Here is a 27,333-nt window from a genome sequence, read left to right as displayed (position 1 = left end):
CGCCCTCCAGGCTATTGCGCCCTGGCGCCTTGCAGCAGTAGGCTCAATGGTTAAGATGGTCCTGATTAAGATACTCTACCAACTGAGCTATATGAGCAGCGTTCCAAGTGATAAAAATTGCTCTGTAGCAATAAGCAGTGGCAGAGAGAACCTCCTTTAAAAGCTCCCATTTGCACTAAATGCAGCTTTTTTCTTATGCCCATTGCAGAGGGGGGATTTTTTGTCTGGAACATGGCTAGTAAGGTTAAACACCGTCGTCCTAATGAGAATCTTCCCTCAGCACTACAAATAAAATTAAATCCTAGACATGGTTGCTAAACATGAAATAATAGTAATGTCTGTTTTAACTGTTAGTTTGCTAACTGTCACTAGATCATAGTCATATTTGGCATCCAGTATCTAAACTGGGGGGGGGGGGGAACCAAAGAATATGACAACTGCAAATTGAATATTTTAAATGCAAACACAAATTCTGCAATTCCAGTGTTTTCCCTTGATTTGTTTCGGTTCTAATTTCAAGCCGCATTTTTGTTTTGTTATTTTGCTTGTAATGAAACTTTTCAAAAGAGCAATGTTTAATTTATGTCCTGGTTTCTGCAAGTTAGTGCACACTTTCAGCATATAGGTCTTTCATTCATTGCCTTAAAAAAAAAAACCAACCACCCCTTCCTTTCAATTTAGTAGGGGCATAAGAAATCAAGGAGAGAGAGTGTGTTTTTCAGACCTTGTGCCATATTTATTAATAGCTACAGAAGTCACAGTTCATAATAAAGAAGCTATTGTGAATCAGCAGTGTGGTTCACAGTCCTAACTTGTCATTTTAATTTTGAAACCTTTTAATTCCTTAGCCATGCCAAATTCCCTCAGGATGTAAATAAATCTGTAGTGGGTTCTAAACCTTTACACTAAAACATTAATTCTTTTTCAGCATGTGCTATTTTTCAGTTATATTTGAGTGCTTATCCTGATTATCTCATATTTCTTCCCCAAACATCAAAATGCAGCATTTTCAATACCAGTCTTGCAAATAAGTAAACAGATGTTACCAGTCCATTAAAAAGTTTCATTAAACCAACTGCCTACCTATACTAAATTTAATCATTTGTAGCCTTAAAGAAGGAGAGAAGTAAATTAATATAATTTTCCTGCTTAGTCACCTGGAGATTTTGTTTTTCACCACAGATGACCAGATAGAATGCAATGCAAGCACTCACCTATCAAATTGTGCCCTTATGTGAAAGGAAAAAGACTTTCCATGAACAGAAAAGCTTTTGATCTAATGAATACCTCTGTTAACCGAAAGGGGAAGTGATCTTTGCTGACTTCCTCGGCAGACTTATACACCATCTTCCACAATCCCATGAAACTGGTTTTCAGGGTCTATACAGGGGATGCAGGAGGTGCTGTGGTCTAAACCACAGAGCCTAGGGCTTGCTGATCAGAAGGTCAGCAGTTTGAATCCCCGCGACGAGGTGAGCTCCCGATGCTCGGTCCCAGCTCCTGCCAACCTAGCAGTTCGAAAGCACATCAAAGTACAAGTAGATACGGTAAATAGGTACCGCTCCGGCAGGAAGGTAAATGACGTTTCTGTGCGCTGCTCTGGTTTGCCAGAAGCAGCTTAGTCATGCTGGCCACATGACCCAGAAGCTGTCTGTGGACAAATGCCGGCTCCCTCGGCCTATAGAGCGAGATGAGCGCCGGAACCCCAGAGTCGTCCGCAACTGGACTTAAAGGTCAGGGGTCCCTTTACCTTTATCTAGGAGAAGGTGAATGTGAAATTTACCTCTCTCTTGCACAAGCAGAGGCATTCATAGACACCAAAGCCCTTCCATTCACAGAATGGGACAATTGGATCCCACCCTTTATTATCCAGCATTCTGGAAGAATTTCCTTATTTGTGAAGTGTAAATTAAGGTTCTAGTTCTGAGGAATCTTCTAAATCAGGGTTTCCCAAACTTGGGTCTCCAGCTGGTTTTGGACTACAACTCCCATCATCCTTGACCACTGATCCACTTGTACAGAGGAGCTTTGGGCTTACCTTCCTTGAACAGCAGCCCAGCAAGCCACATTTGAAATTTGCACGAGTGCTCAAAAGTGATTGTGATGGAGTTTGAGGTGGGAGGGAGAGGGAAAGATAGAGGTCTGTTGCTTAAAGAAAGTGTTCAAGAATTTGGGTGTGCCTAAAGTAGCACTGTGGATTTTCGCCTATTGTATTTATCCACACTATAATGCAAAAGTTCAGAAACCCAAGTTGTAATTTCTCAAAGTGACAATACCTGAAAGACTGCCTCATAGCCCTGTAAGATCACACATATCATCTGGGGAATTTTTTTTTTAAGGAATTTATTGGTATTTAAACAAAATACAAAAAAAGAATACATACAAAATACAAACTACAAGATACAAAACAAAAAACTAATACAATACATAAAGACACAACTAAAACAACAACAAAAACAAACCTTACATTCAAACACCTATTTTACTATTTTAATCTTGTTTATAATCTTACTTGGGGGACTTCCTCACGCCCTCTCTTCTGCGTTCATTTCAAATATACTGTAGTAACTTTGTAACCACTTTAACTCTTCTTTTACAACTAATCTTAATCCTTATCTATCATCTTATATCTATCACCTTATTCTTAACAGAAATACAAAAAATAGGGGAAAAAATCACAATTCTATCTTCTTATATTCTATTTTAAACTAACATTTTAATGCTATGGCCTATAATATCCACTGATTTCAATTTCGCGTCGTTTCAAATATTCTTTAAGGTCTTCTTGCACCTTTCTGGGGAAATTCTCTTTGTGTCACTGCACCCTACAGAATATTATAGCAAGCCCTTCAAGTGTCCCTATTTTCTAGGGACGTTCCTGGATTTACAGAAGCCATCCTGTCCCACTTTCCCTTACGACACCCCTATTTTCATTGGGGAAATGTTGACGGGTTTGGAGTTGTGTGACCCCTGACCCAAGAGGATAGGCAGCCCTGTATAGGGAAGGTTTTTAATGTTTAATGTTTTATTATGTTTTTATATAAGTTAGAAGCCCCCCAGAATGACTGGGGTAACCCAGTCTGATGGATGGGGTCTTCTTCTTCTTCTTCTTCTTCTTCTTCTTCTTGAATGGGACGTTCCTATTTTTATTGGAGAAATGTTGGTGGGTACCGTAGTTTTTCGTGTATAAGATGAGGGTTGTGTTTTTTTTTACTCTAAAAGATTGTTTAAAATTGGGGAGGGTCGTCTTATACATGGATAGTGCAGAGTTGGGACAGGTGATTGGTTGCAGCCCCGAGCAGGAGTTTTTCCTGTGGCGATTGGATGGGTGAATGGTGTATGCGGCCAGGGGCTGCTTTGGATTGGCTGCGGCGGCAGCGGCAATTAGGCGGGTTATTGTTGGCTGCGGCCAGGGCTGCTGTGGATTGGCTGCCATTGCGGCCAGTGGGCGTGCGATTGGCGGCGGCTGGCGGTGATCTTGCAGACGGTGGTGCATTCCCCGCCCCGCCCCCCAAAAAACTGAACAACTCTGGGCCATCTCCCCCCATTTTCTTAAATTGTAGTCCCCAAAAACAGGGGCAGTCTTATACAAGGGGGGCGTGTTATACACGAAAAAATACGGTATGTTATAGGTGGTGATTTGAAAACTGGCTTTTCCCGTTATTGTCCCTGTACTATGGGGTGTGCTTCAGGTCTCTTGTGAAGGCATATTATTTTGCCCAGGTTTTCCTTGATCCATAAGAACGGGACCTGGGTTTTTGTTTTTTTGTTTTTTGCTTCTGTTTTCATATGCTTTTTATACTGCTGTTTTAACAATTTTGTGTTATATTTCTGTTTTAACCTTTTTTATTGATTTAATGCTGTATACTGCTCAGAGGTGTTGTTTTTTTAATGAGCAGTTTATAAATGCCTTTAAATGAAATAAATAAGCAAAAAAAAAAAAAAAAAGGTCGCCTTACACCTCACTGGACTTTCTGTCACTTTAGAACAGGGGTCAGCAACCTTTTTCAGCAGGGGGCCGGTCCACTGTCCCTCAGACCTTGTGGGGGACCGGACTATATTTTGGAAAAAATAATGAACGAATTCCTATGCTGCACATATAACCCAGAGATGCGTTTTAAATTAAAGCACACATTTTACTCATGTAAAAACACCAGGCAGGCCCCACAAATAACCCAGAGATGCATTTTAAATAAAAGGACACATTCTGCTCATGTAAAAACATGCTGATTCTCAGACTGTCCGCAAGCCGGATTTAGAAGGCGATTGGGCCGCATCCAGCCCCCGGGCCTTAGTTTGGGGACCCCTGCTTTAAAACAACGAACTGTGTGCCTGTCCTCTTCCTTAGCTGTGGAACACATTTTAATTCATTGCGTCTCAAAAATGCTATGAAATATTGAAATGCGAAAGTCAACTGTTATTGTGCAGGTCTTTGTTTTTAAGTCGGTCGACACCCTCATATCAGATCTCAGTGACAAAACAAGCTGTTGCACATAGCAATTAGTAAGTAGCAACAATAATAAGCGCAGGTGGGAGATAATGAAGGTGGAAACTTTACTGGATTTCAAGCGTGGCTATATAATTATTATAACATTTTGCATGTACAGTGGTACCTCTGGTTACGAACGCTTCTGGTTACGAACGCTTCAGGTTACGAATTCCACTAACCCGGGAGTAGCTGCTCCTGGTTACAAACTTTGCCCCAGGATTCGAACGGAAATTGTGCACCAGAGGCATACGCGCAGCGTGAGGTCCCATTAGCGAAAGCGCGCCTCAGGATAAGAATGGTTTCAGGATAAGAACGGACCTCCAGAACGAATTAAATTCGTAACCAGAGGTACCACTGTATCATGTGAAAAGCATATTCTCTTTCTTTTCTAGAAGAATTTGTTTCCCATTCTCATATAATGATTTACAGGGGGTTTTGTTTGCTGGGGGTGATGGTTGCTTTAGGCATTTTTTTTTTTTTTTTTTTGCATTACAAGGAATCTTATTTTTCCACAGAACTTCATAGTTGCTTCCCCCTCCCTTTCTATTTCCTCTTTAGAAATCATCTAGACTCTCTGAGGATGACATCAAGTTGAGAAAAGAGACAGACCGATACCGTGCCAATTTCCTGGACCCTGCTGGTGTGCATGCAGCAAAGGGAGAGAGGATGGAAATAGAAGCCCTGGCCTCCGAACGTAGAAGCATCACAGTGGGGACTTCAGCTCGCGCAGCAGACAACCAAACTCACTTCACTTCCCCTGCTACAAGCCACAATGGACTTAAAGACAGGCACGAATCGTTGGACAGTGAGGTTGCTAAAGAGATCAGGTACCTCGATGAAGTGCTAGAAGCAAACTGTTGCGATTCGGCTTCTGATAACCCCTTTAACGGGATGACTTCCTCCTCCCCTGAGCCAAGCGCATCCATTGTTGTGGATGGCTCTAGTCCATCTGTTCACCTTGCTAATGATTCCAGAGCACCCAACGAAAGCGGAATCATTGTAGTTCGCGGGCAAGCGGCTCCAGTCGTGGAGCACAGTGGAATAAACGTCGTGCCCAGGAAGCTTAAGCCAAATGGCCACTCCATGGGCATCCTGCAAGAGGAACACTGTGACAGCCTGAAAGTGCCAGTGAGTCCATGCTCTTCCACAAGCTCAAGGTCTTCCAAGGATGGAGAAGCGACGTTGGCCACCATTAAGAAAGAGGCTAAGTTTGAGCTTAGAGCGTTTCATGAAGACAAGAAGCCATCAAAGCTCTTTGAGGAGGAGGATCTAAGGGATAATTACAGAGTGCGTAAAGTGAGGCCCTCCGAGGAAATGATGGAGCTGGAGAAAGAGCGGCGGGAGCTCATTCGAAGCCAGGCTGTCAAGAAGAACCCGGGTATAGCAGCAAAGTGGTGGAACCCTCCCCAGGAGAAGACGCTGGAGGAGCAACTAGATGAGGAACACCTGGAGTCTCACAAAAAATACAAGGAACGCAAAGAGAAGCAGCAGCAGCAGCCACCAATGCCTGTGAAACACATCTCAAATTTGTCTGCAGCACCTGATCCAGCTAGCAGTAAAAAGGTTGAGGTTGTCACAGAGCAAATAGATTTTTCAGCTGCACGGAAGCAGTTCCAGTTAATGGAAAATTCAGGCCCGCCAAATAACACAACAGCAGCACCCAAGAGATCAGGGACCCCCAAAATGTTCACCATACAACCCTTCTACAAACCAATAGGTCCATCTCAAATGGACCGGCGAACAGCCTCAGTTACAAAGCCTGTCTCTCCGTGTGGGCAGACTTTGCTAGTTGGTAACAACGATATAACTGTTGTAAAAGCTGAGAAGGTGTCTTGCATCTTAGATGACAGTAGCGTTCAGAACATCTCTGGTGACTCGGTGAGAGTCTCTCCATACAGTGATGCCACGAAACATGGCCATGCTACAAAGGGATGGTCAGATGATGGCGAGTTCATGAGTGCAAAGGCTGTCTTTACAGTGGTGAGAGATGATGAGCAGGGCACCTTAGATCAGTTCTCGAGGTCAGTCAATGTGTCTTCCCCTCCAGAGGAACTGGACTCTGGGCTGGATGAATTGTCAGTGAGATCTCAGGATACAACCATTTTGGAAACACTTTCCAATGACTTCAGCATGGACAATATTAGTGACAGTGGTGCCTCCAATGAGACAATGAATGCCCTTCAAGAAAATTCGCTCACCGATTTCTCCTTGCCCCAGACCCCTCAAGCTAACACTCCTTCCGACCCTCGAGGAGACGGTGTTTTCAAGTCACTTAGCGACCACGGCTTTTATTCTCCATCTTCACCGTTACTTGACTCCATGCTCATTGATGAGCAGTTGGAATACCAGGCTGGCCTACTGGTCCAAAACGCCATTCAGCAAGCCATAGCTGAGCAGGCTGACAAAGCAAGTTTTAAGCAATCTTCTGCAGAGGAAAAGAACCTCCAGGTCAAGGAACAGGAGGAGGAGGTGGTCAAGGCACCATGCTCTGAGAAACAGCACAATCCAACATTTCAGCCACCTCAGGTGTCCTCTCCTGTGCAAGAAAAGCGAGATTCAGCACCAAAGACTTCTGCAGCTCAAGACTCTGTACTCAGGGAAAGGCAAGTTCCACAGCCATCTCCTGTTGCTCACGCCACCAGACCAGTCACTGTGGAGGAAACCAAGCCAGAAGTCAGCTATTTCAGCAAGTATTCAGAAGCCGCTGAGCTAAGGAGCACGGCTTCCATTCTGGCTATGCAAGAAGCGGAGGTGACAGTAGGGCCTTTCAAATTAAGGTCAAAAAAGCAGAGGACTTTGTCTATGATAGAAGAAGAAATCAGAGCAGCCCAAGAAAGAGAGGAAGAACTGAAAAGACAAAGGCAGGGTATGCAGCTGGCACGCAGCCCTGTTGCAAAGAGTGCGCCTCCTCTACCCACCAGAACTGTGTCTTACAGAACTGCACCAGGTAAGAGCCTAACTTTTTCCTTAATCAGCAAAATAGACGCAGACCAGTGACATGGTACCCTTGATATATTTGTTACTGGACTCCAGTTCCCATCAACGACAGCCAGCATGGTCATGTATGATGGGGGTTGTAGTCCTCCAGCATCTGGGTTGGGGCACCAAATTGGCTATCCCTGATGGAGACTAGGTTGCTCTCAGACTACAGCCTTTCTGTTTGGTTTCAAACTTTCACCCTGACAAAGAACTCCTCCAGCAGAGCAACCTTTGCTGGATCAGAACAAAGGGTCCCACTTATTCCCTGCATCCTGTTAGCAAAAATGGCATCCAGATGCCTCCTGGGTGCACATGGCAGAACATGACGTTATTTCCCCCTCCTTATTTGTTTGTCTCCATCATCTGGCGGGAATCTCTCTGAGTTCCCTAGGAATGGGAATTCCGGAGAGTCTGTTGCATACTGCTGGGTATCTTGCCTCTGTGAATGATGGAACTTCATTCAAGTGCATATATTATGGCATGGGAAGGTGCATATGGGAAAGGCACTTTATATCATTGCCATCTGCTTTTGAAATGTAAATAAGTGGTGGTCCACCATCCCAATAATTTTGGGTACTTTTGTTTCCTTTGATTCCAGTAGGGGATGGAAAGCATGGGCGTAACTTTCCTATTGATATCAGTAGATCTAATAACTATCTGTGCTACTTCCTAGAAAAGATAAATGATGTAGATGTAGAACAATAGTGTACAATGTAGATCAAATGATAGAGGGGAGGGAAATAGGCTACAAAGGAGTGGGTGCGTCTTCAAAGTTATTTTTCCATGTGGCATTCACTCTTGACCTCAATGTCATCTGCTGTAACATGTCAACTTGAAGGAACATCCAGAAATTGGAACTGTGAGCTTCTGCTTTGAGAACAAACCTGATTAAAAGTGGGCAAGCTGGCTGCTAGATCCATCTTCAATAGCATTTCCAAACATGTGCTTGCATCGGTGCCGGATTTACGTATCAGCTAAACAAGCTATAGTTTAGGGCCCCACTCTCTTGGGGGCCCCCAAAAAATTTCAAAGGGAAAAAAACTGGATGTACATTTCCAAAATATAAGTTAAGTTCAACAATTACTTTGATAAAATACATATTTTGTTATGTGCAAACGGGCAAGAGATCCAGAACAATTAAATCAAGAACGAATAGAATAAAAAACAGTTTTTATCCAAGAGCTATAACTATTTTAAATGCTGTAACCAAATGATACGATCTTTGGGGAGTTGTGATGGATGGTATGTATGTGTATGTGTGGTTGTAAATGTATAAATGTGTATATGTGTTTGTAAATGTGGGGTGGCATTCAATTTTGTTGTACTGCGTACAATGACAATAAAGTATCTATCTATCTATCTATCTATCATCTATCTATTAGGTCCATAAATTACCATATAGCATATATTCAACACAAAAAACAGTGACAATTTGTTGTTGACGAAAGACAGCTGGATATATAAAGGGCCCCATTACCATCAGTCAGAGGCGTGGGAAGGTCAGGTGCAGAAAATTTCTTGTCACCCCTCCCATTGATTCCCCCCCCCCCCCGCAAAAATGGTTTTACGTTATTTCATATTTTCTTACAAATGAATTAATAATAATAATAATAATAATAATAATAATAATAATAATAATAATAAACTTTTATTTATATCCCGCCCTCCCCAGCCGAAGTCGGGCTCAGGGTGGCTAACATCAGATACATAACATTGGTATAAAATCAAACAATAATTAAATTACCTCCTAAAAAAATCTCAAAGTCAAATTAAACTCTAATTAGATGGCTTTCCGCAGGGTTAGGTTTGGGAACAGTAAGTGCTTCACTGAACTGAAATTTCAGCCTTCACGACATAGGGAAACAGCCAAGTAAACAGCTATTTTGGTGGAGGAGGGTCAAGATATTAACCGATATGCATGAAATTTCATATATAGCTATATAATCCCTAGTATAGTATGATAAGAGGGCAGGCATTTTCAAAAAAAATTAAAGTTTTTTATGAACCGCCCTAGTAGGGCAGTAATTGTTCCTTGATAATTTGTCTCCCCCTCCATTATGGAACATGGGGCGGTCCACCCCTATGCCCCCCCTTGCTACGCCCCTGCCTTCAGTAGCTTAGGGTCCCATCAAACCTAAATCTGGCCCTGGCTTGCATTATTCCTTTAAGCTAATAAATATTCTCACTCTATTTCACAACTTTGCAAGAAACAAAGAAGGTGAATAAATCATCTTCTTTTTTTACCCTGGCAAATGGCTAACAATAAAGCCTCGTACATCTCTTTGCTAGTTGGGAATGGAATTTGCTTTTCAGTCATATTTTCAGGTTTCAAGAAAGTGGTGAAATGCACTGATTATGTAGGTCAGGGAAGGGTTGTTTTGTTTTATAATTTGCAGGAAACCTAGATGCTAATAAAATGCTGGTGAAATGTGAGATGCGGTTGAAAGGGAGGTAAACCTGGATTCATCTTTATTTAGAGAACAGTGAAGGTTTTGGGGAAAATATACAGGATGGTTAGTAAGACAAACCCAAATAGGATGAATGCAAGAGTGAAGTGAACAGAAAAGTAACGTATGCATTGGTGGGTATACCTCTGTATGTAGTGCTTTTATCCTTCTCCCTCTTCAGCATTCCTTAGAAGTTCTGTGTGACACAGGGAAAAGACACTATAAATAAGTCAAAAATTAGATTGTTATAACCAGAGAAAAAAATCCCTATGAGAAATCACGTATAAAAAATTCCTGCTCTCTGTTGCCATCTGGTGTTGCATGTTTATAGTGCATTCAAATCGTTGGCTTATTTACTATTGTAGCTGAGTCCATAGTCATTCACAAGCCTGATTTAAAAATTATACTGGCCATGTTTTTGTTTTTTTTAAAACTTGCTGGGAGCAGAGAGGTAACCCAACACTGAGAAATTGGATACTAATAATTTTGGGTGTAGTATATATTCTAAAATTTACCGATATTGTTAAACACCAAGAAGAGAGACAAAGTAATAGAAGTTTTGATGTAAAATTGTCTTTGTTATGCACTGGGACAATAAGGTACAAGCTTATTTGAAATCTTGTGAATCACTAGAAATTACAGTTCTTTTTGTGTGTGTCTGTTATTGCTTTCAGGATCGGATTTATAATTATTTTAGAATACTTAACGTCTAGAAGATGTTATCAAGTGCATTGCACTGTAATACTAACCAAGCGCCATTTGGCATCTAAAAGCCTGGCAAATGTATTGTGCGATACGTTTTCATGGACTCTTGTGACACTTCTTCTGATGCAACTTGAACTACTGCAACTTACAGCTCAAACACGTTGACTGTCTTAGTGTAATTTTCTAAGAAAACCAGATATGCACTATTTCATTTTCATTTTTTTGCTGCTTTCGTTCATTGCTCTTGTTGGACTACATTTTATGGTTTCTGTAGAGTTCACACCCTCCAGCTAACCGCATAACACACCTTTGCTACTTTCTCTGATCTCGGTATTATTTTCTTCACAGATATAACTGAGCTGAGGAAGAATTTACTACCCTGTATTCTATTGTAACACTCAGGGCATTGTGCAGCATTCAGTGAGGGACGAAACCATCCATGTGTACCAGATGTCTCATCTGTGAACACCAGGAAATTCCTAACAGGATATGACTGATGCCTCATGGCAGCTGTAGCTTTCCCCAAGCCTCCATTTATGACCCCTATTAGTGTTCATGAATAAACAGTTGCTTCACAGACAGAACGCAGGTTGCCGTTTTTGCTTCAGCTTCAGCTCACCCCCCATGTGCACATACGTCTAAGGTAAAGTTACCAGACGTCCCCATTTCCCGGGGACAGTCCCCAGATTTACAAATCGGCCCCCATACAAAATCCATTGAAGTTGAAAAGTGTCCCCGGATTCATTGTGTGTGTGTGGGGGGGGGAAATCTGGTAACCTTAATCTAAGGCTGCAAATCATACCGGTATATACCTATTTTACCTGGGAGAAAGCCCCACTGAACTGAAACATGCATACTTCTCAGTAGATATCTATTGTACTATAAATAAATTAATTGACTGGGGAGAGCCCTGAGGCCCCTGGGACTGCCATTCTCCATCCCAATAGTTCAGAGATCAAAGGATGCAAGTGGAAGGTGAATTCCGAGAAGGGTCTTAAAGGGACGGGGGAAAGATTCTCATTATTTTGCCAGATAACTTATGTGTGCATTGAACGAACCGGCCCATTCAGCCGTAGCTCAACATTATTTTTGCAGCTGAATTTCCATTTGGTATGTAAAGTGATGGGAATGAGTTTGCCACAGATGTGAGCATGAGGTGGATTGCAGGCCGTTAGTAAACCATGCACAGCCCTCTGTTTGGTGGGATTCTTACAGAGAATACTGGTCTAAGCAGACCTTGGTCTGATCCACTGCAGTGTTTCTTAATACCTTCAGCAAGAGTTGCATACTGTGGACCACTTAAATGCAGATTTGTTTCTGCCTAGACTGTCAAGACATTCTAATTACGTATTCTTGCTTTTTAAGGATAATGCCTATCAGTTGATCATGATGATACTATGCAAGAGTACAGCACAAATTGGGAAACTGGCCCTTACAGAGGTTGTGGGAGTCTTAGAAATTCTAGACAGTATGGTTGATGGTCAAAGCTTATGGGAGCTGTACCCCCAGAAACATCTGGAGGGCCACAGGTTCCCCTTACCATTCAACACCAAAGCTAGACTTCTTCTGTTCTCCCAAGAATCCCAGCAATTAGCAAGAACTAGGCGGGTGGCGCTGTGGGTTAAACCACAGAGCCTAGGGCTTGTTGATCAGAAGGTCAGCGGTTCGAATCCCCACAACAGGGTGAGCTCCCGTTGCTAGGTCCCAGCTCCTGCCCACCTAGCAGTTCAAAAGCACGTCAAAGTGCAAGTAGATAAATAGGTACCGCTCCAGCGGGAAGGTAAAGGGCGTTTCCGTGCGCTGCTCTGGTTCTCCAGAAGCGGCTTTGTCATGCTGGCCACATGACCCAGAAGCTGTACGCCAGCTCCCTCGGCCAGTAAAGCGAGATGAGCGCCACAACCCCAGAGTCATCCGCGACTGGACCTAATGGTCAGGGGTCCCTTTACCTTTTTAGGTGGCCCTCCAGTGGTTGATCTCTGCATATTTTTGCCAATGTGATACACACCTTTATTGCTATTTTTATCCTAGTCCCAATGGAGACAATCTGTTTCAGGTTGAACACTTCAAAGTTTGGTTAATTTCAGTTGGAGGGGGAAACAAAGCATGAACTTAACGCATTGAAACCTGTGGCACTTAATCATTCTTAACCTTGGCTAGATTCTGCAAAAACACAGGTATAATACTGGCAGAGTATAACAGACAATTTTAATGGCCCAAGATCTCTGTACAGTCAGATTTTCGTTTGTGTCGAGCAAATTTAATTTAATTCCCAGGCAGATCTTCTAAAGATATTGTACAAGTTTCCTCCCAGGGTGAGGATGCTTGCTTTGTTTATAATCCATTGATTGTTTTGGTGGGGGTGGGGGGAGGGAGGAGATGACATTTGCAGTTCTTCTGGTAGCAAATTTTTTAAAAAAAAAAAAATCTAAAGCAGGGGTGGGGAATCTTTGTCCCTGCAGATGTTGCAAAACTACAACTCCCATCATCCCTGGCCATTGGTCATGCTTGCCAGGGGTGATGGTAGTTCAGCAACACCTGTAAGCTCTCTGTATCTGATCTACAAACTCAAGAATAAGCACGCTTGGTCTCCTATACAATTCAAGGCTGCATTTCGTTAGAACCATGGTGTTTGCTAGTTCCATCCAGATTATCTGAAACCTTATATCAATGTAGCTGAGCTCTTCCCATTGTGGTAAATAAAAGCAATGAACCTCAGCTGTCAGTCACGTTGATGTTCACTTCTTTCTTAAACCGACTACCTGTATTCATTCTAAGCAGATATTTCTCTGTTTCTGCTCTGTCCCTGACCTCTAGTGGCCATAGTCATTCTGGCTCATTGGATGAGCTTCTCTTAAGATTTTTGTGTACGTTGGGTGCATAGAGATGAGGAAAATGTAGCCTGGAAAGATAGATAGATAGATAGATGTCTGCTGTTATCTTCAGGGAAATGTAATGGAAGCTTTCCTTTTATCCCTTTTTGATCATGTGAACTACTAATCATGTTGGACTCTAAACTCGTTTATCAGCTGCAGACACCATGGCCAGTGGTTACAGATGATAGGAGCTGGAGTACAATAGGATCTAGAAGGTCACAGGTTTCCCACCACTGATGCAAAAGCTGATGACCAAGGCAATAGGGGCACCATATTGGGAATGGGGAATTCCCTTCTGCTTCTTTCAGACTCCATTCCTCATATATACCCGCATCTCAAATTACTATTTAAAGAGTAGTAGCATGTTGTTTTAAATATGTTGCATTTTCTTTTTGCAATTTAGCCTTGCATATAAAATAACATAAGGCAAATAAACCTTGCTTGAAAACTTGCCCTCCCCTACACTGAAGCCGATGAACCTAGCAAGCAGTTATTATATGTTCAAATGCAAAAAAAACCCAAAAAAGCAAGCATATTCAATGTCCTATCTAGGAAGCATAAATCCACAACAATCCATCATTTTTAGAGCAGTGAAAATACTGTAGTAGTATTTCCCCTGCTGTCATACAATCAGCATTTTTTGTTGTGGCAGTTACACTTGTTCAACCTTGCTGGCACTTCTGTCCATTTGAGGCTGTGTACATTAGACTTTACTGTGATTGGTATTTCCTAGGTTATAGCAGTGGTAGCCCACTTTCTAGGCAGGCATTCCAAATTCATTGATTGAGAGGGCAACATCTAGTGCAGAGTCCAGTGCACTCTGGTATACAGTAGAAACTTGGTTCTCGAACTTAATCCATTCTGGAAGTCTGTTCGACTCCTGAAACATTCAAAAACCAAAGCACAACTTCCGATTGGCGCAGGCATCCTGGAAACAATAGCCAACAGCCACATGGAAGGTTCGGCTTCAGAAAAACGTTAAAAAAACCGGAACACTTCCAGGTTTTTGGTGTTCAGGAGCCGATTTGTTCGTCAACTAAGCCATTCAAGAACCAAGGTTCCATTGCACAGTCAAACCTCAGTTGTTGAGTGTCTTTGAAGCCGAACAATTCAGAACCCAAACGCCGAAAACCCGGAAATAATTGCTTCTGTTTTTGAACATGCCTCAGAAGTCGAAAGGCTTCCAAGGCGCATTTTTCACCATTGACTTTGCATTGACTTTTCAGCCTCGGTTTTCGGATGTCAAACGGTCTTCCGGAACAGATTAAGTTCAAAAACCAAGGTTCCACTGTATATGAAAGTGCATTGGAACAGTAGCATAGTACATGAGAGGAAGGCAGGAATGAAGGCCTTGAGTACCATAACCAACTCCAAAGGCAGCCCTACCTCTGACCTAAACTACCATAAGCGTCTGTCAAGATTCACAGAAACTTTTCTTAAATTTTTTTAAAAAAGAAGTTTTGAAAATCTGAATGCAAAAATTCTGTCCTGGCCCTTCTTTCTTAATGAGAAGAGCAAACTACCATGACTCAGTAATTATCTCTTCAGCCCATGCTTCATTTCAGTTCTCTTTCCTTTTGGAAGTATGGTGGTGTGGTTTTTGGGTTTTGTTTTTTCCAGAATCTTGCTTGCGAGTCTGTTACCTAGAGAAGGAAATTCTGATTGGGTCTTTGCAGGTAAAATAGAGAAGATCAAGCCACCTCCATCCCCAACCGCTGAAGGTCCCCCCTCGCATTCCGACTCGGCATCAGACGAATCGGGAGGATCCCAAAGACCCAAGAACCTGATGCAGACTCTTATGGAAGACTATGAAAGTCACAAAACCAAGAGGCGGGAGAGGATGGATGAGAGCAGCGTAAGCATATTCTGTTTCCTCCGCCCGATGGCTTTTTCTTTTTCTTTTGCACGCAGTAGGGTTTTAAAAATTAATAATTAACAAGTTTCTAAAACTTTTTTAAGATCACATTTCCAGAATTCAGCACAACAAGGCAATGTGCAGGGCCAGTTTCAGGCACACTTATTAGGGTCTTTTTAAACGGTACCCTTCTGTTGAGAGCTTTTATAAAGGAAAAGCAGTGATAGCACTAAAACCTAAAAAGCTTGCCCAAGGTTGCTCTTAATCACAGCCATCTCCTGCGGCTGTAGGATCAGGTATGAATTTATTTGGTCCCTTAACCACACCTTGCAGCATGTCCACGAGGAACCCTTTTCTTTCTCTCCCTCTCAGAGATGAGGAGGGCATATTGAATATGGCTGACACCCCCCCCTTCCCCAGGGTCGTGTACATTTGTGCAGGGCAAAAGGGGGTCCCAGCAGTAACACTGTGTCCTCGTGACTCCACTGTGGAGCTAAAATGCCATACTTAGATGCAGAAGGATCCTCTCGCTTAGATGTTCCTGTGAAATCAGTGGGGCGCTTGGGACCGAGGCACAAAGCTACGAGACCCTGCCGTGAGCAACTTAGCTACAGCACAAATATTGTCTGTTTACCTCCTCCCAAACAACCCTCCTGTTTTATCATCACAGCTTGTACCACACCCAGTGTTAAGTTCAAGGCAAAATTCCATAGAGATGGCATTTTGCTTGAAAGCTTGGGTCGAAAACACCAGCAGAGCCGTTGTTGACCTTAAAATCTACTGCACGCAATCCGTACTTCTGTTCTTTATACTCAAGCAGCAGTTAAAAGCTGTGGAGGGTTTTGCTGCATCTTCCTTGCCTTGTGCAGTCGCTGGTGATTTTTTTTACTTGTAGGAAGTTGGCTTTTTATGTTGGCAGAATGACAGCGAATTTTCTGATCAGTGCCAACTGAAGTCTAGTGAGTACAAAATCAATAGCCACCTGGCACAGGGAGCTTCACAAATGTGCTCCTCGTGGAGGTTAGTGGAACTGGTGAATCTAAATGCTTCATGAGAAGTAGATTTTGAGACGCACCTGAGAGCTGGGAGCTCATGTGCCAATGCGTGTGTCTTCCCTGGGCCATGCCCACCCCCCAGACCTCCTGTTTATATGTGCTGTTCAGTCAGAAATAACAGTTGTGGCACAATTACCAAGACCAAGTACCAGTATATGTTTAGCACCAGCTGGATGCAAAGCACTAACTGAACCTTTGAAACACTTCCATAGCTAAAGGGAAGAGATCTCTTCCTTTCTCTGCCTGCCTTTTCTGGAGGAATCAGATAAAATTGTATTATTATTATTATTATTATTATTATTACTACTACTACAATTATTATTAATTGTACCAGAATTCATCATTTAGATTGCCAAAACGGTTAATGCAGTCGTGACTGACAAACAGCTTCCTTGTTTTGTTTTTATTCTTAAATTGGCTACTATTTTGCTTGTCTAAGCAGGATTATTATTTTTTAAGTTGGGTTTTTTTTGGGGGGGTGGGGTTGGTAACAATCCAGGCTGCAATCCTATACATACTTACCAGAGTATAAGCACCACTGAACTCAGGAGGATTTACGTCTGAGTAGACGTGAATAGGATTGCACTGTAAAGCTAATAGATAGACGCTAGTTCTCAGTTTAATTTGAACTCTCTCTGTCTTTTCTTTGTGAACTAATGATGGTCTTTTCCTTTTCTGGCAGTACACCTGTAAATTACTGTCTAACAAGGTTACCTCTGAGGTACTTTTCAAGCACTTGCCTTTGCTTAACATCTTTTTTTTATTTTTGCATGAGGATTTCGAATGCATGCTGCTGCAGTTTGCTTTCCATTGCTGTTTGCATAACCACTGAAGTGATGGTTTGAAAGATGAAGGCCTTTGTTTTTTCCAAAATACTGTTCCGCCACCACACTGAGCATTTTCACCCAACTGGGGCCTTAAATTTCTTTTCTTTTCTTTTTTTGGACTAGGCAATGAATTTGACCGAAATGTATGATGGGAAGGGCAGCTGGTTCCCATGTATAACTGTCCCTAAACCAGGCATTAGGAACCTATGGCCCTCCAGATACTTAGACTCGAACTTCCATCAGTCCTAGTCAGCATGGCCAGTGGTCAGGAATGATGGGAGTTGTAATCCAACAACCTCTGGAGGGCCACAGGTTTCCCACGTCTGCTGTAAACGATGATGGCAACTAGTACCTAGCCTCAGTTTTGGGATTCTGTTTACGGTGGGGCGAGAAGAACATAGGACCACTTTCAAGATTCAGATCACAATATTTGAATTATGACGATGACTGCAGTCGTATGGTGTGATGTGATGTGATGTTCATCCTCATGACTTAATGTGGGGAGTAGTCAAGAGTGATGCCCTCCATATGCTCTGGACTACAATTACTATCATTCCTGGCTGTTTGATTGTCATAGTGGCTGGAGCTATTGGAAGCTGTAGACCACAGCAACTGGAGGGCACTGCCTTGATCTCCCCAATTTAAAGTGAGGGGGGTGTCTGTAAACTGTGCACTAGATTTACAGCCCCTTGTGTATCACCCAGTGAAGTAATTAAAGTGTTTTCAGCTCTAGTGTTGTCATTGTGATAGCACTTGAACTTGATCACATTCCTACCACAGTGTTGTAGCAATCACTGTTGCTGCCATGCTAATGGTAGCCACCCAGAGTGGCTAGGGAAACCCAGCCAGATGTGCAGGGTATAAATAATACAATTATTATTATTATTATTATTATTATTAAAATTACTAATGGCTGCCCAGCCCTTATTGCAACCTAGCTGTCCTTAAAGGGCAAGCAATGTGTCTCAAGCAGAAGATTTTTGCACGTCACTTACATAGCATCCTGGCAACCCATAGAAATGAAGGAGGTAGGGCTGAGTGCCATTGTGGTGTAGTGGTTAAGAGTGGTAGACTTGTAATCTGGTGAACTGGGTTCGCATCTCCGCTCCTCAACATGCAGCTGCTGGGTGACCTTGGGCTAGTCACACTTCTCTGAAGTCTCTCGGCCCCACTCACCTCACAGAGTGTTTGTTGTGAGGGAGGAAGGGAAAGGAGAATGTTAGCCGCTTTGAGACTCCTTTGGGTAGTGATAAAGCAGGATATCAAATCCAAACTCTTCTTCTTCTTCTTTTGGACAAAGCTCAGCTTCACCAGGTCTGCTGCCTCTCTACTTTCAAAAGTTCTCAGCAGGAGTAGCAACTCTTCAGTTCTGAAACTGAAATATTGCATTGCTAACTCATGAATTTTTAAGATTGCGTAGGTCCATTTTCTCTTTATGATTTATGAATTTGTAACTGTACCTTATAGTTATTTGCATTATTTTTAGAGGTTATCACATATAGTAAACAGTATTCTTTTGCTAAGCGCAGCATTTTGAAAATGTTAAAAAAACATGACCACAATTCAGGCAGATGTAACCACCATTGATTGTAATGGAAGATATTAAAGGCATGCATTTACTTCTGAAATGAATGGGACTTCATTCATTGCTTAACTGTGGCTGGACTGCATTGCAAAATACATAGAAGATAGCTCAGTTGGTAGAGCATGAGACTCTTGATCTCAGGGTTGTGGGTTTGAGCCCCATGTTGAGCAAAAGATTTGTGCATTGCTGAGTGGGGGTTGGACCAGGTGACCATTGCGGTCCCTTCCAACTCAACGATTTTATGATTAAGTCTTCTAGCCACAAGCTATAAATGTTACCAAAGGATGCATCTGAGTCTTCTTCAAAGGGCAGAACAATCTATTCAATATGTGACAAAACTTCCATTACTCAAGTGTAATTAGTTAGACTCCTCCCAAATGGTTTTATTTTGACCACTTCATGTATTATGCTCAAGGTTCACAACCTAGATGCTTTTAAGTGTACCACAAAATATCAAATGTGTGACTGCAACATGTGTAAAAGCACACCTAATATTCAGGTCCCTTTGACTGGGAGCTGTGTTTGGCTGCAACTCCATGAGACACACTCAATGAGAAACCCAAAGTTCACTTAGGTATAATGAGCCAAAAAAGTTTGTTTTCCAAATTGTATGATTTTATAGCTTTCCCAGCTTAGCATTGCAAATTGTTTTTAAGTGGAGGGGGGATGCATTCCTCCACTTTCAAATTTTATTCTCCCCCCCAACACACACACACTGGGAGCAACACATCCCATTTCGCTGCATGAGGCAAATGGAAATTGGCGTCAGCATCAGCACCAATTCTGGATGAGATCACACCAGTTTCTGACAAGGTCGCACATACTCGTGCGATTTCAGCGAGATTTTTCCAGGTTTATTGTTTGACCAGAGATGATCACACCACACGGGCAACCAACTTTTAAGATAACTAACAGTGCAATCCTACAAACGTTCGCCCAGATTAAGTTCCATTTTTAAGAACTGCAATCTTGGAAACCATTGTGGGTCTCCTGTTTTTAAAAAGCTGTTCTCAATACAATAAGCTGCCCTAGAGAACTTCCCTTGCAGGAAATTCCCAAGAAAACGCCAGGGTGTTGTGTCTCAGGGGTGTGTAACATTTATAACAAAGCTATTACAGGCAACATCCCTCATCCTCGTTTTTACCTGTTTTCGTATCTTGGGATCCTGTGGGCTCCAGCCCTCATCCCAACTCTTTTCTGCTTTGTTGCTGGCTAAAGTAAGTGGCCTGATAATAGGAATGAGAGACTACCTGAGTTTAAAATGAAATTTCCAGAGACCAAAAAGCAAATGCCTGTTTCCAGCCAGCCAAGTGTTTAGACCACGGCAGCACTTAAGAGTTTACATGGTGTTCTGAAGTGTTTAAAGGACTTTAGGTACTCACTCAGTAAGGTCGCTGTTGAAGGGCCGGAAAGGACTTTCCCTGCATTGGCAGGTTTCGCCTTTCCCGTAGCAATTCGTCACAACTTTGGCGGTTGCAGGCCTTGGGCGGAATCCTTTACCTAAAATAGGGGGGCGGTGACCCCCACCCCCATTACTGCAGCGATACCAGGGTTCTCGCTAGAGGGGTCTTAGGGGGAGGCATTGGCCATACACCCAGAGGTTGTCATTGCCCTCCCCTTCCAGCGGCGGCAAACAGGGGGGCGGGCTGTCTGCTTGAACATATGTTCTCCAGAGCTAGCCCAATCCCTACACATGCTGGATAACCCTGAAATTACCCAGAACCCCGGCTGGGGGGCTGGGAAGGATAAACGCCCAATGCCTGTGCCAAGGTCTCCCTACATCTGAATCTTAATAAAGTTGTGGCCAGTATTAATCGCATAGAACGTTGTCCCGTGTCGTTATTTCCCTCAAGGGCTGCCTAGGGTTTTGGGGGAGTCCGCCTGACCACGCAATAGGAATGAGAGACTACCTGAGTTTAAAATGAAATTTCCGGAAACGAAAAGGCACATGCCTGTTTCCAGCCAGCCAAGTGTTTAGACCACGGCAGTACTTAACAATTTATATGGTGCTCTGAAGTGTTTAAAGGACTTTAGGTACTCACTCAGCAACCCTCACAACTACTCTGTGAAATAAGGTTCTCCCCGCCCCATTACAAAGGGGACCAGGCCTGAGGCTGAGGAAATAGCAGCTTGCCTAAGGCCTCCCAAGTGCTTTTGTGGGTCAAAAAAGATTCTAAGCCAGAACTTTCTGACTTCTTAGCACTCCTCGCACACTAGTGTGGTGTTGCCATGCCCCTTACCCCCTCACTTCCTATGGGGCATCCCCATGATGCCATCATTCATTCATACCCACTGGGTGCCAGGAGGCTGTGCCCCTGAAAATGGCAAGCGAGGTTAAAGACCCACAAGCCAGCGAGGACCTTTCGTACAAGCAGTTCCTTGCTGGATGGTGGGTTTTGGTCTCACCAACCATCATTTATAGCAGTGTTTTTCAACCTTTTTTGGGCAAGGGCACACTTGTTTTATGAAAAAAATCACGAGGCACACCACCATTAGAAAATGTTAAAAAATTTAACTCTGTGCCTATATTGACTATATATAAAGTAATTCTCTTGAATAGGAATCAAATAAACACAATTTTTCCCACGGCACACCAGGCAACATCTCGCGGCACACTAGTGTGCCGCGGAACAGTGGTTGAAAAACACTGATTTATAGAGATATAGCCTTTTCCTATCCCATACAAACAAATGGAGACGTGTTAAGAACTCCTACACCCCCTGCAATTAAACATTGCCAGTCTGCCCTTCCAATCCAAAGCAAATGTTTAATACTCCATTTCTTGGCGTTTCACTTACCGTCATGTTTCAGTTAAGTAGTATTTGGGAAGTACAGTAGTTACATATTTTTTATATATATAAAAAATTAATAGTCTCTTGCAGTATTCTTTTTTTTAAATGGCCATTCAAGTGAATTGGACCTCCCACTTTCCAGCCACAGCCGATATTGCACACCCATTGGCATGGATGGAACATAGCTGTACACAGAGAAAAAAGTACAGCATCCCCCAAATAGCATGGAAGGTCAACTGCAAGTCAGCTTTAGCTTGCAGCAGAAGAACAATAATAATAATTAGTTATGCTGGGAAGTGCCCATCTGCAAACAGCTCAGCTCTCCTCTAAAGTGTGTAGACGCAGTGCTTGCTTGCTTTTTTGTCCCAGCCTCACAAGTTCGTTTCGTGGTTTAAAAACAAAAGCAACTTTTGATCATGGAGCATGATTTAAGACCTGATCGAGTATTTCCAAAAGGCTTTGTAAAGTCACAGATGGAGCAGAGGACAGAAAAACCTTCTGCGGTTCTTAGTCTTGGGCTTTGCTCATCTGCGGATGAAGTGCATTCATTGTATATTAAGGCTATGGCAACTCTGAGTTCCTCTTTGAGGCTGACGCTGCCACAGCCCTGCCGTTAGGCAAAATGAGGTGCAGACCTCAGGCAGCTTTTTTTGAGTGTCAGGAAAGGGGAGTCGATTTTTAAGTTACTTAAATATATCATTATTATTATTGCCTTTTACAGCTGGGGAAGAAGAGAGGCATTTGTTAGCTGTTCTGTCTCAGGTGCCAAAATAACTTGATACGGGATCGGCGGTGGGCGAGGGTGACATTTGCTGTTCCACCTCAGGCAGCAAAATGCCTTGTGCCTGCCACTGCTTATGTTGTTTCACAATGAAATTGCAGTTCATCCCGATGTTGCTGTGCTCTTCCTTGCATGTTGGCTTTTCCATTGACATGCTTAAATTCAAACGTTTTAGCCTGTAGCTGTGCTGACGTGCTTTTTTTTTATCCCAGGGAGTAAGAAATGCAGAACGCTGCAAGGAGGGTATGTCTTTCAAGTTAGCCAGGCTCTATTGATGCAAACTTTTTAAGTGCACAGAACTGTTCAGTGGCTGCCCTTTTCAGGAAAATTTGAGATTGGTAACCAAATAAACTATTCTCTCCCCCCCCCCCTTTCAGGTCCTTGAGGCTACGAGAGTCAACCGCAGAAAGAGTGCCCTGGCGCTGCGGTGGGAAGCAGGCATTTATGCTAACCGAGAAGAAAATGAATAGTTCTCTTGGTAAAATAAAAGAGCAGTTTAAAACAAAAAACAAAAACAAAAAAATGCAGAGACGGAAGAAACCAAATAGAAGAACAAAGTTTTAATTTTTTTTTAAAGGAAAGCTTTGGCATTTTAATCCGGTATTTATTACAAGTGTATCGATCTCTGCAACCCATGTTTAAACAGAAGCAGTTCATATATGCATAGATATACGCACAAAACACGCAGAAAAGTTATACTAAGGAAAAGCACCTGCTACTCTCCCCCCTCCCCGCCCCCCTGCACACACACCAAAAAGAAAAAGGGCCTGAAGAAGCAAGGAGCAACCTTGGTGCTGATATCATGGCTGTGTCAAGAAGCAGCAGCAGCAGCAGCAGCGACAACCCAAGAGGACACATTTCGGAGCGAGCAGAACGAACACGTGTTCCTTTCTGAATATTGTCTTCTTCCCAGCCTTATATGTGGAACAGGAAGAGTTTGGCCTAGATAGTATTTCACCACAAGATGGCACCTCACATGGAAACAAACAATTGTTCAAGCTGTGTATGGGCTTGACAGCAGCTCTTCATCGTCCCACGTGTAGCGTTGAGAAGAGGGCTATTACTGTATATATCCTAGACAGCCATAATATAGCAAGGTTTATTTTTTATTTTTGCTGTTAACAAATAGGGGGGGGGGGGATTTGGAAGGCTTTCTGTTAATTTAAAAGTTTTTGCTTGTTTGTTTTTTATTAGAAAACAACAAAACAGAGGCTGTTAACTTGCAAATGTGAATGTACAATCCCATACATTTAGCCATAAAATACGATGTATTGTTTTTTCTGTTTATTTTTGAAAGGGTTTTTTGAGGGAGATGGCAGATTGTTCGCTTTTCTCTTAACTTATAATGGGGTGGTTTTTGTTGAAGATTTGCCATCCCCTTTTTTTTCCTCCTCACATAATCAGTATGCTTAATAATGTTTCCTTTTAGCAGTGCTGCACAATCCATAGGTAGCATAGAAGAGAGAAATGCCAAATAAGAATATCTTAGTTTTAGTGGGTCTATATGCTTGAAGTGAGCAGTTTGGCCTCCTCTTTGTTTCTCAGCGCTTACTGGCATTATCATCTGTGTTTAACATGAAAAGGACCATTGGAAGAAGAGTCGGGCTGAGTTGAAAAGATATGGGGAGCATCTGAACCATTGAAAATATTTTTACTTGAGGCAATAACTGACACATCGAGTCGGAATGTTACAGAGAAGGATATGAAAGAAAAATAATGGTATCTTGAACTATATTTATGCTACGTAAAGGTCTTAGTTAATAGAGCGGGGAGGGCAGAAATGTTTTGTGTGACCATGAAAATGAAAAGTTGGAGAAGGTAACGGAGGGAGTTGGGAAGAGAGGAGCCAGGGCCAAAGGACTATTTTTGCTGTTCAAACAGTGTTTTCAGAGCTAAAAGATATTATTGCAGCTTTAGTTCGAGTGTAGGGTGGGAATCAGTGACAAAGGAATATGGAGTGATTGTGTGTTTGTTTGTTTGTTTGCTTGTGTGCGTGTGAAGTAGAATGGTGAAGACAAAGAAATGTGGGTGTAGAGATTATTTTCTCCAAAGCTGTTTGCCAGCTCTAGGGGTATAAACGTGTGTTGTTGTTTTTCTTTTATGAAAAGGGATATAAAAAGGCACTAAAACTGATGCAGTATTTGTTAATAACTAAGCTGAACTGACATGGTATTTGCATGAGTTAACATTTCCAAAAGTATTGAACAGTTTTGTAATCTTGACATTTAGAAAAGAAATGCGGTATTTATTCCTGTGCTTTGCCTTCTGGCGTAGTATTAGAGGCTGCTGGTTTTCTCTTGTTGTGTTCAAGAAATGCAGTAGAATGTGTTTAGTGATGGAATCCCAAAAATTTCTGGACTAGAGCTTGTCACATTTTAGGCAACTCAAGAATGGTACATGCATCTTAACTAGAAATTACTTTTCATTGATTTTTAAGATGAGGTAAAACAAAAAAACCAGCCCTCAACAAGTTTCTCTTCTCTTTCCATTTTATTTTATGTTTCATGTTATGAACAGGATCTTTGTATTCTGCTGTTCAGACGAACAAGGAGATTTCATGTTGAAATACATTAATTTCCTCCTGGTAAATGTCTAAATATAATCAGAGTAGTATGAACACAACAGCCTTGGCAAGGATTCTGTACTGTGTGCAGAAACTAAATTAGAAATATTTGGCTATACATAGACCAGCTGCTTGGATAACATCTGTACCGAATTCGGATGCAAACCTCCAAACCAAGCTCCTCACGTATATAGAGGAGCCAGTCATAAAGAATTGAAGATAAGAGTTTTGTGTATGCAGTGGGAGCCTTCCCTGCCAATAGGAGGATCCAAATTCTGTGCATCAGCAACACTCCTTGGTTACACACCAGGCTAGCTAACCTCTGTTTACCTCATTAGAAAACATGGTGGATCCTATGCCCTTTGCAGATTTTGTAATCAGAAAATCCAGTCAGAAAATATTTTCTATAAATGATCTTTATATTAGTGGTTTGCACACTTTTCTGATTACTTTTTTTTTTAATGAGAATTTGGGGCACGAACCAGCCTACGCATTTAGCTGTTGCTTATTTAAATCAGTGGAGGGTTTTGCTTTGTTTTTGGTGTTTTAATTTTGGCTGGGTTGTGCGATAGGTGTTTCCCCGAGGTTTAAATGCTGCACAGGCAAGAGGAATTCAGCTAATGGGATGAAAGGAAAAATAGGTATGTTGAATGAGAGAAAGAGGGAGGGAGAGAGATGCAACACGGTGGATTCGAAACCAGAAAGGGCCAGAGACCAGAATTTAGAACCTTTCTTTCTTCCCGGCAAGGGCCACCCAACATTTTTCAATGTTTTCTGAACCTTTTTGCAGAAACTGCCTGTACAATCAAGTTGGGATTTATTTATTTTTTTACTCCAAAAGACTGTGTCTTTCAAAAGTGAGGGTTAAAAAAAAATTCTCAGGATTATGACGAAGCAGTTGGATTCTGTGCTGAAGATGTTTTTAAGCCAGCAGTGGGCAAAATGCTCTGAAAGATGGAGCGTGGAGAAGGTGGGTGATCAGCTTACATTACACACAACCCTTGCTGAGAAATGATGGTTTTCTTAAAGGGGAGGTAAAGCTAAAGATAATACATTTGCTTGGAATGAGATGCTTTCTCCTCCTTTACAAGGTTGTAGTCAGCTCAAGGTGAAAGGGCAAGGAGTTGTTAAGAGAAAATCCCCTTTTTTCTAGAAGCAAAATTTTTTCAAAACATATGTTTCATTTGTCTCTACGTATCTTGTTCCATTCTCCACCCCCTCTGTGTTTTCCCCCAGCAGCAAAAATCTGAGATGGGTCTCGTGGCATCATGGGATAACTTTGCTAAAAGGAAAGGGAGGCTTGATTCATTATGCTATTCCCACAACAGAGTTTTTGATGGTTATTATTGTAAACTACTGACAAAGGACAGTTTCTTTTTCAGGAATTACGGAACCTTAGCTACCATTTTCAGCAAGTGCTTTGACAGTGGAGCAATGGACTCATCTCTTCATTATTCCCACCACCACTGCTTAATGTCTTTAAATATATGCCAGTACATGCAAATATATTCAACAACAACAACAACAAATTAATGCAGAATAAGCTTTGCTTCCAGGCACATACAAAGAGTTAAGAATTATTACTTTTTTGAAGCAAATACCGATAAAATTGAACTGTGCATTGACTTAATAGTTAAGGATTGCGATTTGTGACGATGTCCAGGATTCCTTAACTGCAGAGCTGTTTCCTCAGACCAGTTCTGACCATTTCACTCCCAGTCCAGAAGGATCCATTGCAGAATACCGTTGCAACTCCGTCGTTGCAAGTGACCAACCACTCTTGCTGCAAAATAACGTGGCTTCTTGTATATGTTTAACCACTTCATTGCTGTACCCTGCTTCTGTTTTATAGTGACTGTGAGGCATAAAATGCAAGTATACACTTATTTTCTCATTAAAACTTAAACTTGTCTTGTGTTTCTTACCTGAAAGCGAAGGGGGTTGTGGGGGTGTCGCATTGTTGACAGTGCCCTTCGGATCGAGTGTTTGCCATGACTTTGGCTCAGTGTGACCTGCTGGCAAGCAGCCCATAGGCCAGATTAGGCCTGCGGAACTTGTCTTCTCAGCCACCTTCCCCGTGACCCTGTCATGCTTCCTTTGAGATGTGGTAAAGATTTCGCCCACATTTTCAGCTGGAAAGGAAATCAGCTTGTTTGGAAAAGCTGCGAGGGAGGAATTCCTCGCTTTATATACACAACATATGCTCCATATATATGGAGACTCCATTTTCTCAGAGTCTTGCGAAAGAACAATGTTAAACAACAATTGATGACCTCCTTCTACCGGTCCACAATAGAAAGTGTCCTCTCATATTGTATCACAGTGTGGTACGTTGGCTTGACAGCCACGGACAGAAAGTCTCTACGGAGGGTGGTGAACACA

The 27,333-nt window shown here is 42.3% G+C and overlaps 1 protein-coding gene across 6 annotated transcripts in view; it reads left to right on the top strand.

The window, feature by feature from the left end:
• Window positions 1-26,862, top strand: part of PALM2AKAP2 (PALM2 and AKAP2 fusion) — a 238,021-nt gene extending 211,159 nt beyond the window's left edge. For 3 of the 6 annotated variants that reach the window (XM_033173328.1, XM_033173330.1, XM_033173329.1), the window contains 4 exons: window positions 5,048-7,436; window positions 15,170-15,348; window positions 17,086-17,124; window positions 22,766-25,408. In XM_033173328.1, the coding sequence (XP_033029219.1) occupies window positions 5,048-7,436; window positions 15,170-15,348; window positions 17,086-17,124; window positions 22,766-22,858 (2,700 nt within the window). In that variant the 3' untranslated portion in view covers window positions 22,859-25,408. Of the gene's footprint in view, window positions 1-5,047; window positions 7,437-15,169; window positions 15,349-17,085; window positions 17,125-22,765 lie in introns of all 6 variants that reach the window. The other 3 variants (XM_033173325.1, XM_033173326.1, XM_033173327.1) reach the window with 3 other exon arrangements.
• Window positions 26,863-27,333: the final 471 nt, after the last annotated feature.

The sequence above is a fragment of the Lacerta agilis genome, chromosome 16 (assembly GCF_009819535.1).
Source record: "Lacerta agilis isolate rLacAgi1 chromosome 16, rLacAgi1.pri, whole genome shotgun sequence".
Classification (NCBI taxonomy): Eukaryota; Metazoa; Chordata; class Lepidosauria; order Squamata; family Lacertidae; genus Lacerta; species Lacerta agilis.
Note: the sequence above shows the minus strand (reverse complement) of the source record. Positions and strands in the feature narration are given on the sequence as shown.